This window comes from Anomaloglossus baeobatrachus, chromosome 5, assembly GCF_048569485.1.
Source record: "Anomaloglossus baeobatrachus isolate aAnoBae1 chromosome 5, aAnoBae1.hap1, whole genome shotgun sequence".
NCBI classification, from domain to species: domain Eukaryota; kingdom Metazoa; phylum Chordata; class Amphibia; order Anura; family Aromobatidae; genus Anomaloglossus; species Anomaloglossus baeobatrachus.
The window spans coordinates 419516955-419538015 of NC_134357.1; the positions used below are offsets into that span (position 1 = coordinate 419516955).

The 21061-nt window shown below is 46.4% G+C and overlaps 1 protein-coding gene across 1 annotated transcript in view; it reads right to left on the reverse strand.

The window, feature by feature from the left end:
• SCN4A (sodium voltage-gated channel alpha subunit 4) overlaps window positions 1-21061 on the reverse strand; it is a 191949-nt gene that overhangs the window by 86767 nt on the left and 84121 nt on the right. The window contains exons 3-6 of the mRNA XM_075350297.1: window positions 20184-20303; window positions 19794-19882; window positions 7670-7798; window positions 311-402 (exon numbers count right to left, since the gene is read on the reverse strand). Of these exons, the coding sequence (XP_075206412.1) occupies window positions 311-402; window positions 7670-7798; window positions 19794-19882; window positions 20184-20303 (430 nt within the window). The remainder of the gene's footprint in view (window positions 1-310; window positions 403-7669; window positions 7799-19793; window positions 19883-20183; window positions 20304-21061) is intronic.

Below are 21061 nucleotides of genomic sequence, written 5' to 3' on the forward strand. Positions count from 1 at the left end.
ACAAAAGTTGTTCCTTAGCAGCGATGTTGCTAGTGATGTTGTTTAGTGTGACGGGGCCTTAAGTTTGATTGCCTTCTCTTCTCTCTCTGTTCAAAAGGCATGAATGGTTGGATGAGTCGAGCCCTCATCTCAGTGGAGATAGCTGTCTGCTGAATGAAAGGTTGGTCAACATTTCGCTTGTAGCTCAAGTTATGGCCAGCTTTACAGACTCCAGACTCAGTGCCAATAGGTCAGCAAGGCTTCTTGCAAACTTGAAGAAAGCATATTAAAGAGCTGATACATGATAAACATGAAATAAAATGATACAAACCTGGAATTACAGTGATTGTTTTAAGTGCACGAAGGACGCGGAATGTCCTGAGAGCAGATACATTCCCCAGATCTACAAACTCTGTGGTGTAACTAGAAAGATAATAAAACATGGGAATACCCTAAGATGTTTGATCAAAAGACTGGAAACCAATGCCAGCAGCCACAATCCATGCATTAGTGGGTCATGCAGATTAGTTACAAAACAAAAAAGGACAACGTAAGGCCTATTGTACACAACTGCACACAATAGTTGTACACAGGAGGCTGTGGGGCACCATATGGACCTCTATGGCCCTGTACTATGTAGGTGACGGCAATCCATGTGCTGTATTATGGGGTAGTCTTATAAATCTACAATACATGCAAAATCTGAGAAAAAAACAACCCTACAAAATAAAAAATGTGGAGCATATAGAAATACATTCATATACTTATATTGGGATTGTAGTATGGGAATTAGATTCCAGTGCATGGTTGATCCTAATGCTGACTATATACACGAGATGGCTGCCAGCCGAACATTAGGTTCACAGAAAACCATCTCTCTTGACTCCCCATACACACAAGGTCTCTGCTGAGCATTTAAGTGCTTTCAACAAGGAAAAAGGGATGCCAGAAAACTCTACCCAATCCTTCTCAGAATTGAGAATTTTGATATCACCGATAAATTCTGGCCAAGAAAGAAGCAGATTTGTCTGATAAAATATAATACAAAGTTGCTTGTTTTCATGTGTACTATTGATTTATGAAATAAAAATTAAAATTACAGTTACAGTTTAAGGTTCAGTAGAACCTCTATATTTTTTTTTTATCTCAACACACAAGCCTTTACAGATAGGCAATCTAAGAAATTATTGGCAGAACAAATGAGCAACTGTTTTCTCGAACCTTGATTCTTTGAATCGTTCAGCCGGCAGCTATCTTGCCCCACTCCTCCATATACAGAAAAGCTCACGCTACTGTGTTGTCTATAAGAGAACCACGGCCAGATTCCTCTAGAGGCCAGTTATCCGTAGAGAACAAAAAGGATAGGACCTTCTGGATACCTTCTTCCCTTAACAATCATGTGTTGGTAGAGCTGCCACCAGAAATTTCAGGGCCACATACTGGCAAAATTTTCGGACCCCTTTGAGACTCTGCTCAGGCTTCACCCCAGCTTCAGCTCCCCCCCTCAAACCTTCCACAGTATCACTGACACTCTTGAAAAAACTTCACTTCTGCACTACAGCCTCACCAATCATACATTAACAGTTCGCATCAAACATCATCTGTAGACTGAAATTATCTCTATAATATAAACATAGATTTATTATAGAGGCTACTGGCTGTATGTACAGTTAGGTCCAGAAATATTTGGACAGTGACACAATTTTCGCGAGTTGGGCTCTGCATGCCTCCACATTGGATTTGAAATGAAACCTCTACAACAGAATTCAAGTGCAGATTGTAACGTTTAATTTAAAGGTTTGAACAAAAATATCTGATAGAAATTGTAGGAATTGTACACATTTCTTTACAAACACTCCACATTTTAGGAGGTCAAAAGTAATTGGACAAATAAACCAAACCCAAACAAAATATTTTTTTTTTCAATATTTTGTTGCGAATCCTTTGGAGGCAATCACTGCCTTAAGTCTGGAACCCATGGACATCACCAAACACTGGGTTTCCTCCTTCTTAATGCTTTGCCAGGCCTTTACAGCCGCAGCCTTCAGGTCTTGCTTGTTTGTGGGTCTTTCCGTCTTAAGTCTGGATTTGAGCAAGTGAAATGCATGCTCAATTGGGTTAAGATCTGGTGATTGACTTGGCCATTGCAGAATGTTCCACTTTTTTGCACTCATGAACTCCTGGGTAGCTTTGGCTGTATGCTTGGGGTCATTGTCCATCTGTACTATGAAGCGCTGTCCGATCAACTTTGCGGCATTTGGCTGAATCTGGGCTGAAAGTATATCCCGGTACACTTCAGAATTCATCCGGCTACTCTTGTCAGCTGTTATGTCATCAATAAACACAAGTGACCCAGTGCCATTGAAAGCCATGCATGCCCATGCCATCACGTTGCCTCCACCATGTTTTACAGAGGATGTGGTGTGCCTTGGATCATGTGCCGTTCCCTTTCTTCTCCAAACTTTTTTCTTCCCATCATTCTGGTACAGGTTGATCTTTGTCTCATCTGTCCATAGAATACTTTTCCAGAACTGAGCTGGCTTCATGAGGTGTTTATACAGTCAGGGCCAAAAATATTTGGACAGTGACACAAGTTTTGTTATTTTAGCTGTTTACAAAAACATGTTCAGAAATACAATTGTATATATAATATGGGCTGAAAGTGCACACTCCCAGCTGCAATATGAGAGTTTTCACATCCAAATTGGAGAAAGGGTTTAGGAATCATAGCTCTGTAATGCATAGCCTCCTCTTTTTCAAGGGACCAAAAGTAATTGGACAAGGGACTCTAAGGGCTGCAATTAACTCTGAAGGCATCTCCCTCGTTAACCTGTAATCAATGAAGTAGTTAAAAGGTCTGGGGTTGATTACAGGTGTGTGGTTTTGCATTTGGAAGCTGTTGCTGTGACCAGACAACATGCGGTCTAAGGAACTCTCAATTGAGGTGAAGCAGAACATCCTGAGGCTGAAAAAAAAGAAAAAATCCATCAGAGAGCTAGCAGACATGCTTGGAGTAGCAAAATCAACAGTCGGGTACATTCTGAGAAAAAAGGAATTGACTGGTGAGCTTGGCAACTCAAAAAGGTCTGGGCGTCCACGGATGACAACAGTGGTGGATGATCGCCGCATACTTTCTTTGGTGAAGAAGAACCCGTTCACAACATCAACTGAAGTCCAGAACACTCTCAGTGAAGTAGGTGTATCTGTATCTAAGTCAACAGTAAAGAGAAGACTCCATGAAAGTAAATACAAAGGGTTCACATCTAGATGCAAACCATTCATCAATTCCAAAAATAGACAGGCCAGAGTTAAATTTGCTGAAAAACACCTCATGAAGCCAGCTCAGTTCTGGAAAAGTATTCTATGGACAGATGAGACAAAGATCAACCTGTACCAGAATGATGGGAAGAAAAAAGTTTGGAGAAGAAAGGGAACGGCACATGATCCAAGGCACACCACATCCTCTGTAAAACATGGTGGAGGCAACGTGATGGCATTGGCATGCATGGCTTTCAATGGCACTGGGTCACTTGTGTTTATTGATGACATAACTGCAGACAAGAGTAGCCGGATGAATTCTGAAGTGTACCGGGATATACTTTCAGCCCAGATTCAGCCAAATGCCGCAAAGTTGATCAGACGGCGCTTCATAGTACAGATGGACAATAACCCCAAGCATACAGCCAAAGCTACCCAGGAGTTCATGAGTGCAAAAAAGTGGAACATTCTGCAATGGCCAAGTCAATCACCAGATCTCAACCCAATTGAGCATGCATTTCACTTGCTCAAATCCAGACTTAAGACGGAAAGACCCACAAACAAGCAAGACCTGAAGGCTGCGGCTGTAAAGGCCTGGCAAAGCATTAAGAAGGAGGAAACCCAGCGTTTGGTGATGTCCATGGGTTCCAGACTTAAGGCAGTGATTGCCTCCAAAGGATTCACAACAAAATATTGAAAATAAAAATATTTTGTTTGGGTTTGGTTTATTTGTTTAATTACTTTTGACCTCCTAAAATGTGGAGTGTTTGTAAAGAAATGTGTACAATTCCTACAATTTCTATCAGATATTTTTGTTCAAACCTTCAAATTAAACGTTACAATCTGCACTTGAATTCTGTTGTAGAGGTTTCATTTTAAATCCAATGTGGTGGCATGCAGAGCCCAACTCGCGAAAATTGTGTCACTGTCCAAATATTTCTGGACCTAACTGTATATATATATATATATATAAATATATATATATATATATATATATATATATATATATATATATATATATAATATGTACCGTATATACACACACACAATCATTTCCAAAAGTGTTAGCACCTATGAAGTTGTTCCATAAAATTAAGTATTTACCTCAGAAAATTAGTAATAATACACCCCTATACTGCCCCTCTCCATAATATCTCTATGTATAATATCCCACTACACACACTGCCCCTCTGTATAATATCCCCCCACACACTGCTGCTCGCTATAATATCCCCCCATACACTGCCGCTCTGTATAATATCCCCCCACATACTGCTCCCTGAATCATAACATGAGATGAAAAAAACTGCATAGTAAAAATGTTCACACCCAACTGTTTATATATAAACATGGCTTTTATTGATACAAAATTTAAAACATGATTGACAAGAGAAAATGAATGGAGGAAATATAGAGATAGACATAATTATCCTATATTTATCCCCCATGAAGTATCAGGGCACTGATAATAGCATGCACAATAACTATATAAACAAGGCAGTGTCTGCAGCTAAATAATATAATCCCAAAACACACAATACGTGGCTGTAGAGCCTCACCTTAAAGTTAATGTGGCAGTAAGTCAATAGAGGGTGTAAAAAAATGAATAAGACAAAATAACGTAGTAAATACAACACAGGCAATGAGATTAAACAATGCAAAATACATAATACAATAAGAAACTGCAGGACTTTTTTTTTATACCCTCTATTGACACTGCCAATATACAAAATGTTGTACAATAAGAAAAATTGAGCCTATACATTTCAAAAAGTAGGGGCAAAACAGTTGGAAGCAACAGATACAGCTATGTAAATGACCATGATATTGTCTCACTGTTGGGAGCCGATGATTCGGATTCGTTCTGTATGACGTTGTATAAAGGATCTAAGTGTATGGGTTCGGTCATATCTGCATATAAATATATATGCACAATGGGAGAAAATAAACCACATTGCACTAGCACCAATGTTATTCAATGAAGCAGTGTCCACCTGCGAGTTTGTCATCAGCTGCAATCGGGCTGAGGAAAAAAAAAATCGTAGCATGCTGCGTATGGCCATGTATATCGGATGAGATTCGCCAATGCAAGTCAATGGGTGCGAGAAAAAAATCAGACAGCTCACAGACCATCCATATGCAGTCCAATTTTTTTTTTCGCACATCTCAAATTAAAAAAAATATATAATAATATAAAGATATAGCTAGATAGATCCTAGAAAGATATTAGATAAGAAGAATAGAAAGATAGATAGACATCCTGCAGATATAGAATTCCCAAAACCTAACTACATATTATACACTTGCACTCTTTAGTGCCTTTTATGTGGCACTAAATGGAGTTTAGGCTTGATGAACCTAATAAATAAATAAACAATAATAAAAAACAGTGTGGGATCTTTCCTCTTTTTGATAACCAGCAAAGGTAAAGCAGACAACTATGGGCTAATATTATCAAGCTGGGAAGGTCCATGGTTATTTGGCCCTTCCCAGCCTAAAAATACCAGCCCGCAGCTGCCCCAGAAGTGGCGCATCACATTAGATTTTCCAATTAGGGCACTTTTCCCCTGCTCTTCTCGATAGCAGGAGAAGTTTTCAGCTCACCTGCCCGCCAGACTGCTCTGATTCCAAGGTGCAGGGATCCGCTGGTGGGTCAGACCAGCCAATGTAGTCGATAGCCCTGGTGCGGTATAGACTTGAATGGTCGTGCGTCATCTGATATACACTGCTGCTCGTAGCATGATGCAAATTTTTTCTCATGCCAAATCAGCATGAGAAAAAAAAGCGCTGCTTGGCATGAGCAATCATATAACAAACTACCGAGTGTCATCCGATAAAGCATTGAGTAGCACTCGTCCATGTTATACGTTAGTGCGAGCAAGCTCACAAAAGTTCTCTATTCTATGAGTCTGTGGAAATCGGATTACATTTGGATGTCATCCCAGTGCAGTCCGATTTCCACGGACTCATATAATGGAGAATTTTTGTTCTCCGCCTTCTCCTGACAGCGTTCTCCTATTCTCTTGTTCGGATCACAATAAGCTGACACTCTGACACTGGCAGAGTTTGATACTAGTGTCATTTGCATAATTGGCCCGATTTTCTCGCATGAGAGGCTCTACGGCCGTGTGACCCTAGCCTGTAAATGATTCTCAAACACTTCTGATCTTTTTATAAATTATTGTTTATTTTTGTTTTGTTAAAAAATTCAAATATAAAACCTGTAAAAAAATTAGCCAGTATGACAGCAAACATTACATACATATGAAATTTAGGCTATATTCACACGTGTTTTTGCTCATATTCTTTCTGCAGCAAAACCTCATGTTTTGCTAGGAAATAACCTGCTGTTATGCACTTCCTCATTGATTTGTATGGGTAAAAAACCATGGAAAATCGTGGGAAAACCATGGTAAAAACAGTGAAAAGACTTGACATGCTCATTCTTTCAAAAATGCAGTAAAAAGCAAGGAGGTTGACAAAACAGTTAGGAAAAAAATGCAGGTGTTTTCTGTGTGCGCATGAGACTCCAGAAATCTCATAGGCTTTACTGGGACTGTGAAGGCAGCATTTTATTAACATGGATTTGCATAAAAACAAGGCAAAAACCATGCTAAAAAAATGCAGCACAAAGGTCCTGTGTGAACATAGCCTAAGGGGTACTTTACACGCTGCGACATCGCTAGCGATATTGAGTGCGATAGCTCCCGCACCCGTCGCTCGTGCGACATTTGGTGCTCGCTGCCGTAGCGAACATTATCGCTACGGCAGCGTCACACGCACATACCTGGTCAGCGACGTCGCTATGACCGCCGAACAATCCCTCCCTCAAGGGGGAGGAGCGTTCGGCGTCATAGCGACGTCACTGCGGCGTCACTAAGCGGCCGGCCAATAGAAGCAGAGGGGCGGAGATGAGCGGGACGTAACATCCCGCCCACCTCCTTCCTTCCGCATTGCCGGTGGACGCAGGTAAGGAGATGTTCGTCGCTCCTGCGGTGTCACACAGCGATGTGTGATGCCGCAGGAATGACGAACAACATCGTACCGGTGGCAGCAGCGAAATTAAGGAAATTAATGACATGTGAACGATCACCGTTTTGGAACGATTTTGCGATCGTTGATCGTTGCTCATTAGTATCACACGCTGCGATGTCGCTACCAGTGCCGGATGTGCGTCACTAACGACGTGACCCCGACGATATATGGGTAGCTATGTCGCAGCGTGTAAAGTACCCCTAACATTGTATTATGTGTTTAGCTCTTAGAATACCCAAATTATATTATAATACGGCACATTGGATTCAAAAACAACAATTTTAATAGAATAAAATATTGACATTGACTGATTAGTTGGTGAAGAATAGCAAAGCGGTAAAATGATTGATCAGGGTGAGCAAGTTAGTGACCACAACAGCGTCTACCTTCCACTTACGCCATTACAATGACACAGAAATCCAGCCAGTTCCATGGATCCCTGAGGAATGTAAAACTGTCGATGCAAAACCCTCGGGCGAAGATCTTTATCATAGATTCAAAAGTGTAAATGCCTGTGAATGTGTACCTAGAATGACAGATAAAAAATAGGGGTTTCCAGTTAGTTACTGTACACATTTTTCAGACGTCCTGGACTCTGCTTACTTTACTAATTCATTTGTCTGTCCCGTTTAGAACTCAAAAGCAAAACAGAGTTGGGATCCTGCGCATTCCTGTTACGGAAGTAGAAGGGCCCATTGATTACATGTAGTCTCTCTCATGTCAGTGTCGTGTCAGTTTATTAGCATAGAAAAAAAGAAGTCTTAATCTTTGTGTATATGGCAACATTTAGACGCTGGCGCAGCTGCTGAGTATTTTTCGGCTGAACCCAATTCAGTCAACGCTGGCTTAACCGTCATTCTTGCACCGGCTTCTTTTTTCTATACTGTGGAGTATGGAGAGCAGGTGTAGTGCCCCTGAACCTGTCAGGGCACTACTAGGTACTGCATCATGCCAAAGATGCAGGGCCTACCCCCAGGGACCTGGAACACCAGTGTCGGTAACATCAAAACACATAAACACTCCCCAGTTTCCCTCTCCCAATCATGGGTGACTGACTAGTTTGGGACCCAATGGATGGCCACCCAGGGGTGGAGCTAATCCAGTCCACTAGACGACAACCAGGGGGGGGAGGAGTGAGACAGGAGGAGAGTTTGTAGTGACAGTTGAAGGAAACGGACATGTCTTCAGACGGGGTCATGTAGCGGTGACCTAGCTAGTGAATGAGAGTGGTTGCCAGGGAGGGTCCAACGAGGTACCCCTGGAACCAAAGCACCGACGGGGCACAGGGCCCTAGGTCAGGTAAACGCTTCAGGCTACCTGACAAATACCTGCACAGTGATTGGACCATCCAGGACCTCTCTGACCCAAGAATCCGGGGGCATCAGAAGTAACGAGACAGCCAGGGACCGGAACAGAACACCAACCCTACAGGGTTCACACTGCCCACTGTACGGACCAGAGACTTACGACAAACAGTAGGGGACCCCCCAGACGCTCCAAGCCACGGGATTCCACCAAACCAGTGGGAGGTGCAGGGGAAAGAAGCCACCAGGTTACCACACCGGCACTGGGACTAAAGGGACCAGGGGTCAAAACCAGCCGTCCTCAGTGAACCAGCATTACCACCGCTGTGAGTAAACACCAGTTGCACTGCATCCCCATCGTGTTGTCTCCCTTCTTTCCATGCCGAACACCTTCATCAACCCCCTGGGGCCCCAGCCCTACCTGCGGACGGCCCAACATCCAAGGTGCCATCACCACCAGCCCCAGTGGCAATAGACTGTGCAGCAGCGGTTCCAAAACCATAACCGCAACTCGCAAGTGGTATCACAACATAAACTCTATAATCTATCCTGTATATAACCCCTTTTCAAGTGACCCCCAGTGTCACGGAACCGGGCTACGGCCATTACACACCCACACAGCATCCCCGTACATATACGGCCCAGGACCGAGTACCCTATAGCCCTGGGCGGCTCACAGGCAGCACTGAACATGAACAGGTTACTTCTTTTACCATTTCAGGGTTTGCATAAGGCACAACATGTGCATAACAATGTCGTTTTGACATTGCTGTGCACTATGTTCATTGTATGGGACGCTTTTGGAGTGTTTTATATGTGGAATCCTCCTAAAAGGTTGGTATTCATGTTCTAAAAATATGCAACAAACGGAAAATAAACAAGACCCATAAAAAACTGCTGAATAAAAGGATTAGGTTATTGAATTCCATTTGTCACCCCGACATGATCTGTCAGGAGGCAGTCGAGAGGCTGGAAAAACCCTGCCTATCCGCCTCCGGAAGTGATCTGTTTATGGCTGGCTGCATGTGGGTGGAGATACAAACTGCCTAATCAGTGACTTCCATTGGGACTGACGTCAAGTCTGGTTACAGAACTGAACTTTATCTAAAGTCCAGCTAAACCTACCAAACTGAACTTCCATGGGTTCCCTCATCTCTACACATCACTCAATTAGGATCCAAATGACCCCATGAAATGTGCATAGTGCTATGGGGTAGTTTAGTGAAATATATAATGGTAGGGGAAAGATTAGGATAAAGGACTGCTATTGTGACGCCCTGGGCAAGCCAGGGGTCACAGGTCATAACACCACCACACCCTACACCCCGGATAGGTACACCAAAGCTACACAAAAATCCTTGTTGCCTTCCTGCAGGGGCTGATGTCCACACCAGGGGGTGGGCCAGGCGGTTGGCTCCACCCACTGAGGAGTTCACAGCCCTGGAGGCGGAAAAACCGGGCAGATAGAGTTAGAGTTTGGAGAGAAGAGTTTAGCTAGGGAAGTGAAGGAGTGAAGAGTTTAGGGAGAGATAGAGAGTGGAAGTAAAGAGTGAAGTGGTAGAGGAGCAAGAGAGTAAGGAGAAGGAGGACAGTGAGAGTAGTGACAGAGAAATTGACAGTTGAGAAAGCCTGAAGTTGGTCCGGGTGTGTGCCCCGGACTGAGAACAGCAAGGTCAGCAGACGGCGGTGACTGTCTGCAGGAGAGGCTACTTGGAGGTTGCCGAAATGACCGTGGACGGGTGGTGGCCCGGCGGTACCGGAGCGGTATATGAAGAGAAGCCAGCACCATAGGCAGGGGCCTTTCGGATCCTGTCAAGGCTAGGAGTCGCCGTGAATTTGCCAAATCTGTCAGTGAAGGGGACCTCTGGGTCTCCCAACAACCAAGTCCCGATTGAAGGCAACAGTCCGACCGTTAGAGAGAGACACCGCCACCGCCAAGGCACCAGTTTCTCAGGGCCAGCGCCTGCGGGCAAAGAGGGGCTCCTCCGGCACATATCCAAGCCGGGGAGCGGGTTACCGGTGGGAACCCATCGCTACCAACATTACACTAGGTGCAGGGACAGAGACCGTCACCGTCAACTACCGGGGAAAAGCAACAGCAGCCGTCCGTGGGAACCGTCTTTCCAGCCGTGTGTTTTACCGAGAACTGTGTCACCGTCTCAGGCTGAGTGAGTACCACAGTGCCGTGAGGCACAGCGCTGCCCCCCCGCGTCCCTGCACCCCACCAAGCCCTGCACCGGCCCCGCCATCCCTCATCCTCCAACTCATCCCTGGGCCCCGGGACAACCACCCCCCTACCCACGGAGGGGGGAACTAACAACTTTGCTGCTCCCTGTCATCGCTCCCGGGATTCCCATACAGAGCAGCAGTGGTGTCCCTACAATCACCACAACCGTGGGTGGCGTCACGGACAATAAACTATCCCAAAAACCAAACCCCTTTCACTCACGGGCAAGGAGCGTCGCTCGAGTCCCCGGGATCCGGCCCATCGCTCGAGCCACCGAGCAGCTGCAGGCCGCAGCAGCAGCGGCAGCCGGACCCGAGCAGTGGGAGAGCGCAGCGCCCCCTCCTCCGCCCGCGACAACTTGGCATCACGAACAGGATCTTACCGCTCTGCCATTGGGTAGAGGTGCGCCTTGTGACCGCCGGAGGTGTCCGGCCGGAAAATTTCAGAAGCCGCCATCTTTGACGCGAAGAGTTCCCGCTCGAGCGTCTTCTCAAGTAGCAGAGGCACGAAGGCCAAAACCCCGCCCCGATAGAGGAAGGGCCGGAAAGAGGCTAAGGGGGACGCGGATGGAGGAATGGCGGCGTCCTCGAATTGGAGCGCGGGAATACCCGCTACCGGGGCATCCCAGCTCTGGGGAAAAAGAGGAGGAGTAGCCTTTGAAGACTGCGGCCCGGGTGAGCTCCCCGCCGGGACCGCTGAGTGGCTGGAGCGGGAATTGGGTCGGTTCTGCTTGAAGGTGAAGGCGCAGAGCCTGCAGCAGTTGATGGACTGGAAGGTGGAGATGCGCAGAATGGTTGCCGTAGTGGGGGCCCGTGAGCAAGGGGCCGCTGCGGCCGTGCCGCGTCGCGATCAGTCCACCCAAACTCCAGAACCGGCCCTGATTGTGTGGGAGACGGACATCAGCGCCGCGGCCGGGGGTCCGGAGAGAATGCCGCTGATGGAGGAAGAGGTCCCAAGTATGCTGCCTCCGCCGCCATTCCTAACGGCTGTCAGTGGTTCGGGGTTGAATTGCCGATGGAAGGAGAACCCCATGTACCATTCGGTCCCTGAGTGGGCCGACCCCCTGCGGTGGTAGTTGCCTCAAGGTCAGCGGAGGCCCGCTGCAGTTGTCCCCATTGGGACCACCAGTTTGAAAAAGTTTTAAAGTTTTGCAAAAGATGAAAATGTGTAATCAACCGAAGTCTCAGCTGATTGTCAACCGTGATTGGAACCGGCCGTTGCCAGCATTGTTGTCCCCGTGGGGACCGTTTAAAAAGTTGCATAGGGAACTCTCTATGGACAAACCCGTGAACTTGCAGGGCAACCACAAATGTTAAGTGGCTTGTAAATAAAAATGTTTCCGTTGCAGCACCGTTACCGCCTCCGGAGAGGCAGGTTGGAGGGAGGGCCCGCAGTAGAGCAGGCTGGGGCCCAGCCACCACAGGAACCGGTGGCTACCCTTTGGAGGGTAAGGACAGATCCCGCTCGGGTAACTGGTTCAGGACTGGGGTCAAGGGGTGCTGCCTGTTTCTTAGAGGCAGCATCAGGGCCAGGTTACTTGGGTGGGAGAGAGCGGCAGCAGCAACCGTTTTAATGTTACGTAACGTTTAAGAAAAAGTGCCTCCCGCTGTGGGATGAAGTTATTATGCTTGTTATGTTTTATGTTTTATCTTTTCCAGAAAAATAAAACCGGTGTTGGACGGGCAGCCCGCGGACGGTCTGCATTTTGCTAAGGGGGAATGTGACGCCCTGGGCAAGCCAGGGGTCACAGGTCATAACACCACCACACCCTACACCCCGGATAGGTACACCAAAGCTACACAAAAATCCTTGTTGCCTTCCTCCAGGGGCTGATGTCCACACCAGGGGGTGGGCCAGGCGGTTGGCTCCGCCCACCGAGGAGTTCACAGCCCTGGAGGCGGGAAAACCGGGCAGATAGAGTTAGAGTTTGGAGAGAAGAGTTTAGCTAGGGAAGTGAAGGAGTGAAGAGTTTAGGGAGAGATAGAGAGTGGAAGTAAAGAGTGAAGTGGTAGAGGAGCAAGAGAGTAAGGAGAAGGAGGACAGTGAGAGTAGTGACAGAGAAAGTGACAGTTGAGAAAGCCTGAAGTTGGTGCGGGTGTGTGCCCCGGACTGAGAACAGCAAGGTCAGCAGACGGCGGTGACTGTCTGCAGGAGAGGCTACTTGGAGGTTGCCGAAAGGACCGTGGACGGGTGGTGGCCCGGCGGTACCGGAGGGGGGAACTAACAACTTTGCTGCTCCCTGTCATCGCTCCCGGGATTCCCATACAGAGCAGCAGTGGTGTCCCTACAATCACCATAACCGTGGGTGGCGTCACGGACAATAAACTATCCCAAAAACCAAACCCCTTTCACTCACGGGCGAGGAGCGCTGCTCGAGTCCCCGGGATCCGGCCCATCGCTCGAGCCACCGAGCAGCAGGCCGCAGCAGCAACGGCAGCCGGACCCGAGCAGTGGGAGAGCGCAGCGTCCCCTCCTCCGCCCGCGACACTATCACCCATGAGCCAGTACGGTGGGCTAATATGTCACATGCTGTACCCCATATCGCCTGATGAACCCTTATATGAACTGTGAAAGGGGTAAACGCGTCAGGTTGAGGACGACCAATATATGACTGGGAGTCATTACAATACCGGACATATGCAGCATCATACTAAATATAAGTACATACTATTGATTTATTAGTTTGGCCCTTTCTGACATTAGTTGTTTACTGTTTATTATGTATGTCAATGAGGGCAAGTGGAGGGAGAGTATAAGGGCCAGTCTTCGAGGAGCAGGGTGCCACTCACCTAGGGTACGAACCTACGCAGCTAGGCAGTAGAAAGATTTTTATTTAGGACAAGATTAGGGATATGCAATGTAAGAAGGAATAATTCCCCCTTTGTCCAGCCCTTTCCCCAACCATTTTATACACGGTGTGCAGAATTTTTAGGCAAATGAATACGGTATTTTGATCACATGATAATTTTTATACATTTTGTCCTACTCCAAGCTGTATATTCTTGAGAGTCAACTACCAATTAAGTAAATCAGGTGATGTGCATCTCTGTAATGAGGAGGGGTGCGGTGTAATGACATCAACACCCTATATAAGGTATGCTTAATTATTAGGCAACTTCCTTTCCTTTAGCAAAATGGGTCACAAGAGAGATTTGACAAGGTCTGAAAAGTCCAAAATTGTGAGATGTCTTGCAGAGGGATGCAGCAGTCTTGAAATTGCCAAACTTTTGAAGCATGATCACCGAACAATGAAGCGTTTCATGGCAAATAGGCAGCAGGATCGCAAGAAGCGTTTTGGGCAAAAAAAAGCGCAAAATAACTTCCCATGAATTGAGGAAAATCAAGCGTGAAGCTGCAAAGATGCCATTTGCCACCAGTTTGGCTATGTTTCAGAGCTGCAATGTTACTGGAGTATCAAAAAGCTCAAGGTGTGCCATACTCAGAGACATGGCCAAGGTAAGGAAGGCTGAAAAGCAACCCCTTTTGAACAAGAAACATAAGATAAAACGTCAAGACTGGGCCAAGAAATATCTTAAGATTTCAAAGGTTTTATGGACTGATGAAATGAGAGTGACTCTTGATGGGCCAGATGGATGGGCCAGAGGCTGGATCAGTAAAGGGCAGAGAGCTCCACTCCGACTCAGACGCCAGCAAGGTGGAGGTGGGGTACTGGTATTGGCTGGTATCATTAAAGATCAACTTGTGGGACCTTTTTGGGTTGAGAATGGAGTGAAGCTCAACTCCCAGACCTACTGCCAGTTTCTGGAAGACAACTTCTTCAAGCAGTGGTACAGGAAGAAAGTCGGTATCGTTCAAGAAAAACATGATTTTCATACAGGACAATGCTCCATCACATGCATCCAACTACTCCACAGCATGGCTGGCCAGTAAAGGTCTAAAAGATGAAAAAATAATGACATGGTCCCCTTGTTCACCTGATCGGAACCCCATAGAGAACCTGTGGTCCTTCATAAAATGTAAGATCTACAGGGAGGGAAAACAGTACACCTCTCGGAACAGTGTCTGGGAGGCTGTGGTGGCTGCTGCACGCAATGTTGATCGTAAACAGATCAAGCCACTGACAGAATCTATGGATGGTAGGCTGTTGAGTGTCATCATAAAGAAATGTGGCTATATTGGTCATTAATTTTTGAAAGAAAAAAAGAGAGAAGAGGGCGCTCCTGTGTGTAAGAGTAAACTTTATGTGGTGAATAATGAAACAATTCCACTCACCTATGAGTGTTGTACTCCAGGTACAACACTGTCTGTTAGCACTGACAGAGAGATCCAGGTTACCCCTTGGCTGGCCGACACAGATCCTGCTGAGGATGATCACACAGCAGCCTTACATTTCACTGCTGCTGGTGCTCAGAGCTCCTGCAATCCAGCGTCTCACTCCTGGATCAGATAAGAGGAATTCCGTTCCCACAGAGCCAGGCTAATCTGATGTTTGAGTCAATATAATTAGATCTCCTAAGGGGTAGTTCACACAGTGCGTTTTTCGCGGCGTTTTTGCGCAGTTTTCGGGTGCGTTTTTGCTCAGAAAACTGCATGACTTTGCTTCCCCAGCAAAGTCTATGAGTTTTCATTTTTGCTGTCTGCACACAGCGTTTTTTTTCAGCTGCGTTTTTGTGGTGCCACAAAAACGCAGCATGTCAATTATTCCCGCGTTTTTCACTGCGCTTTTCATCCATTGAGTGCAATGGGATGTTGAAAGACGCAATGAGAAACGCAAATAGCTGCGTTTTGATGCGTTTTGGTGCGTTTCTAAGACCAAAAACGCAGCTATAAACGCAGGAGGTGGGTAGTAAAGTGACATGTACAGGAAGAGGATTCCTTCTGTCAGTAAATACAGAAGCGTGAATCCTCCCGATACCGTCACCGCCGCTTCCACCTCCAGTCCTGTGCATGTATGCTCCCGTGCGGCGCCTTGTACGGGCAGGAGGTGGAAGCGGCTGCGAAAACAAAAGTGAACAGTAGAAAAAAAAAAAAAGTTATACTCACCTGTCTGCAGCCTCCCGGTGCCATGCCCGCTCCCATCTCCTCTCACGGTATCGCCGCTCCGGGTGTGTGTAGTCTCCCCGGGCAGTACGATAGATGCAGGACCTGGCGATGGATCACCTGATGCAGTCACCTGACGCATCAGGTAATCGTAAGTATCGCGGTGACGCGGGCGCCCGGCCAGCTTCACCTATCAGCGGATGCGTCAGGAGACTTCATCCCTGATTACCGGCAGCTGCTGCAGCGATCGGACGGGATCAGACTCCGCTGCAGGAGCTGCCGGTAATCAGCACATAAGTGAGTTTTTTTTTTTGCACCGATGCATCAGCTGATTGTATAATCGGTTTTTATACAATCAGCTGATGTGTGATGGGCTTCAGCCCCTAGAACCTGACACATCCTCTGATCGCTTTGCCTTCCAGCAAACCGATCAGATGATATTGGATCCGGATTGGACGGCGCGGGACCCTTGACCCAGGATTACTGCGGAGGGGGGTTCTTTATTTCAATAAAGATGGAGTCACTAATTGTGTTGTGTTTTATTTCTAATAAAAATATTTTTCTGTGTGTTGTGTTTTTTTTATCTTTACTAGAAATTCATGGTGGCCATGTCTAATATTGGCGTGACACCATGAATTTCGGGCTTAGGGCCAGCTATACAGCTATCCCTAACCCCATTATTACCCAGCGAGCCACCCGGCATCAGGGCAGCTGGAAGAGTTGGATACAGCGCCAGAAGATGGCGCTTCTATGAAAGCGCCATTTTCTGGGGTGGCTGCGGGACTGCAATTCACAGCGGGGGTGCCCAGAAAGCATGGACACCCTGCACTGTGGATTCCAATCCCCAGCTGCCTAGTTGTACCCGGCTGGACTCAAAAATTGGGCGAAGCTCACGTCATTTTTTTTTAAAAATTATTTCATGAAATTCATGAAATAATTAAAAAAAAAAGGGCTTCCCTATATTTTTGGTTCCCAGCCGGGTACAAATAGGCAGCTGGGGGTTGGGGGCAGCCCGTACCTGCCTGCTGTACCCGGCTAGCATACAAAAATATGGCGAAGCCCACGTCATTTTTTTTGTTTGGGGGGGGGGCAAAGAAATCCTGCATACAGTCCTGGAAGGAGGATGCTGAGCCTTGTAGTTCGACAGCTGCTGTCTGCTCTCCTGCATACACTATTGGATAGAGGATGCTGAGCCTTGTAGTTCGACAGCTGCTGTCTGCTCTCCTGCATACACTATTGGATGGAGGATGCTGAGCCTTGTAGGTCTGCTCCCCCTGACTCTCCCTCAAGCATACAGTCCTGGATGGAGCATGCTGAGCCTTGTAGTTCTGCAGCTGTCTGCTCTTCTGCATACACTAGTGGAGAATGAAGAACACTTGAAGAAGGAAATGACATCAGACCTTTTTTTTTGTTCACTGATAAAAAACGCATAAAGACGCAGTGAGCAAAAACGCAGCAAAACGCAGCAAAAAAACGCACCAAATCGCGGCAAAACGCGTGCGTTTTTTGCCGCGTTTTTTTGACGCGGGTGCGTTTTTGTGCGGTTTTTGCCGCAAAAATGCACAAAAACGCAGCGTCAAAAAAACGCAGTGTGTGAACCTAGCCTAAAGACCCCGTCACACTAAGCAACATCGCTAGCAACATCGCTGCTAACGAACAACTTTTGTGACGTTGCTAGCGATGTTGCTGTGTGTGACATCCAGCAACAACCTGGCCCCTGCTGTGAGGTCGTTGGTTGTTGCTGAATGTCCTGGGCCATTTTTTAGTTGTTGCTGTCCCGCTGTGAAGCACAGATCGCTGTGTGTGACAGCGAGACAGCAACAACTAAATGTGCAGGCAGCAGGAGCCGGCTTCTGCGGAGGCTGGTAACCAATGTAAACATCGGGTAACCAAGAAGCCCTGTCCTTGGTTACCCGATATTTACCTTTGTTACCAGCCTCCTTCACTCTCACTGTCAGTGCCGGCTCCTGCTCTGTGCACATGTAGCTGCAGCACACATCGGGTTAATTAACCCGATGTGTGCTGTAACTAGGAGAGCAAGGAGCCAGCGCTAAGCATTGTACGCTGCTCCCTGCTCTGTGCACATGTAGCTGCAGGACACATAGGGTTAATTAACCCGATGTGTGCTGTAGCTAGGAGAGCAGGGAGCCAGCGCTAAGCGGTGTGCGCTGCTCCCTGCTCTGTGCACATGTAGCTGCAGCACACATCGGGTAATTAACCGGATGTGTGCTGTACTAGGAGAGCAGGGAGCCAGCGCTCAGTGTGCGCTGCTCCCTGCTCTCTGCACGTGTAGCTGCGTGAGCTGGTAACCAAGGTAAATATCGGGTTGGTTACCCGATATTTACCTTAGTTACCAAGCGCAGCATCTTCCACGCGGCGCTGGGGGCTGGTCACTGGTTGCTGGTGAGCTCACCAGCAACTCGTGTAGCGACGCTCCAGCGATCCCTGCCAGGTCAGATTGCTGGTGGGATCGCTGGAGCGTTGCAGTGTGACATCTCACCAGCAACCTCCTAGCAACTTACCAGCGATCCCTATCGTTGTTGGGATCGCTGGTAAGTTGCTTAGTGTGACTGGACCTTAAGGCTGGAGCTGCGGCACCCTGTGGACTCCCAAAGGAGAGATAAGGTATTCAAAGAAGAAGAAAAAAATCCACAGTATAAAGGGCGCTGCTCACAAGGGAGATAGGAGATAAATAGTGAAGATTTATTTGAGCTACAACGCGTTTCAGGGATACAATAAAACAATAATAATTTCCCCCTTCCTCAGGTAGCATAAAGATAATTAAATTAATATAACCCCCGACCCCAATGATTCATCCCATAATAATCCAGTTCCGACACCCCAGATTGTTTTTTGGAGATCTGAGGGTTAATTACATATGGGGTAATCAATTCTTAATTGGGACCAACACTGAGGGAGGGTCTGTGCATTATCTTATCCTTTCATTGTATATATATATATGTGTCTGCTACACTTTTATCTTTATGCTACCTGAGGAAGGGGGAAATTATTATTATTATTATCTCCCTTGAGAGCAGCACCCTTTATACTGTGGATTTTTTTCTTCTTCTTTGGTCATTAATTTTTGGGGGTTTTGTTTTTGCATGTCAGAAATGTTTATTTCTAAATTTTGTGCAGTTATATTGGTTTACCTGGTGAAAATAAACAAGTGAGATGGGAATATATTTGGTTTTTATTAAATTGCCTAATAATTCTGCACAGTAAGGCTATGTGCGCACGTGTGCGTAATTCATGCAGTTACGCTGCGCTTTGTAGCGCAGCGTAACTGCATGCGTCTTGCGTCCCCTGCACAGTCTATGGAGATTGTGCAGGGGCCGTGCGCACGTGGCATATTAGAATGCAGCGATTCGGCTGCTGCCCGAATCGCTGCGTTCTAAGAAGTGACATGTCACTTCTTCCGTGCGCTTTGCCCGCAGCCCCTGCTCTGTCTATGGCAGGAGCTGCATGCAGAGCGCACGTTCTCGCCGGCACCATGCGCTTCAGAATGGAGCTTTTCAGCTGCGCTCTGAAGCGCACCTTTTAGGTGCAGTGCAGAGCACACACGTGTGCACATAGCCTAATAGTTACCTGCACAAACAGATTTCCTTCTAAGATAGCCAAATCTAAAAAAAAACCACTCCAACTTCCAAAAATATTAAGCTTTGATATTTATGAGTCTTTTGGGTTGATTGAGAACACAGTTGTCGATCAATAACAAAAAAAATTCTCAAAAATACAACTTCCCTAATAATTTTGCACACAGTGTATTTCCCTAACCTCCCCCATAGCCCTCTGCACTTTACATAGGGTCATTTGGATCCTATTTGGGTGATGTGTATATACACTTTCTGCACTTTTAATAGTTATGTTTGTAAATAATTCTTTTTGGGATATTTTTAAATCAATATAAAATTCTTGTTTTAAAGGGGATTTCATTTCTAATCTGTTTTTTATACTGAATGTAATCATAGTAGATAAATGTTACTTACTCCACGTTTTTGGCCCAAGGTGGCGGGTCACTCATGGTCATGAAAACACAGTTTGTCAAAATTGTTATCATGATGAAAAAGCTGAAAATTGTGAAGATGAGTTAAGGAAAATAAACCAAGACACAACGTAATTTATCTTTGTTAAAATGTGGACAATGCCCTCTGCACAGAACAGATCCTATGTCGCTCTTAACCATGGACTGTGCTTTGTATTGCAGCTCAGCCACTTTCAAATAAATCTGAACTGCAATACCTGACATAGCCCATGCACAAGAGTGGCGCTATTTTTGGTAAAAACATCAATAAACATAAATGCCTGACTCCTGTAAGCTATATAACTGTAACAAACAATAGTAACATAATAAGCAACTACTGATTTCATAAAGGATATGAGTGGATCAGCACTTTAATTGCTCCGGTTCTTAGTGGATTGAAGGGGTCCAGCAGGTACATTGCTTTGGTGGCAGTGAACCGAAATATTGCTTTGCTCTTATTCAGGACAATGAATGTCTGTGGGAAGATACCATAAGATGAGGCACCAAAATTAAATGTTATGACATGAAAGCATTTTTCTTTAGCTACAATGGGCAGAATAAAAGTTCCATAAAGACAGTAAAATTCACATCCGAGCAGGCTTACACTAAATCATGAAGGGTAAAGAGAGGTAAAGATGACCCATTAGTACAGGGTATAACTTTCAGACATGTCCCCACATTGCCGGCCTAATCATGGGGTTTATGGGCAGGACATGAGCTATGAAACTGCAGGAGAGAGTGTTCTGCATGTGTTCTTCAGTAACTATTCTGATATTGTGCCATGTTACTTTATACTCTAACCACAGAACCGCTGTCAGGGCATTACAACCATGACTGGTGTATGGGGCCCGGTGAAGAGGGGGGCCCGGCCTTGCCCATTGTAATTACTAAGCTTTATGAAGCCCTGGGCCTCAGCTGGGCCCCTCTTCACCAGGCCCCAGTCACAGCTGTAGCAGAGGAGCCCGGCAATGTTGATTCGGCTACAACACATTGCTAAGTTGTAGGCGACACGCTTCACGGGCATCACATGCAAATTAGCCATCTGTGCTGGAGAGTCAGTGGAGCAGAGCAGGGCACCGGTGTGTCATCTCGCTGTCCAACAGAGTGATGAGGTCATCACTCTGCAACCTCATCAAACTGCTGCAGGCAACACAGAGAGCGGAGGTGGCGAGGACGTGTCAGCCAGAGGTGAAAGCTGGTAAGCGCATCGTGAGCTGAAGATTGCTGGGGGTA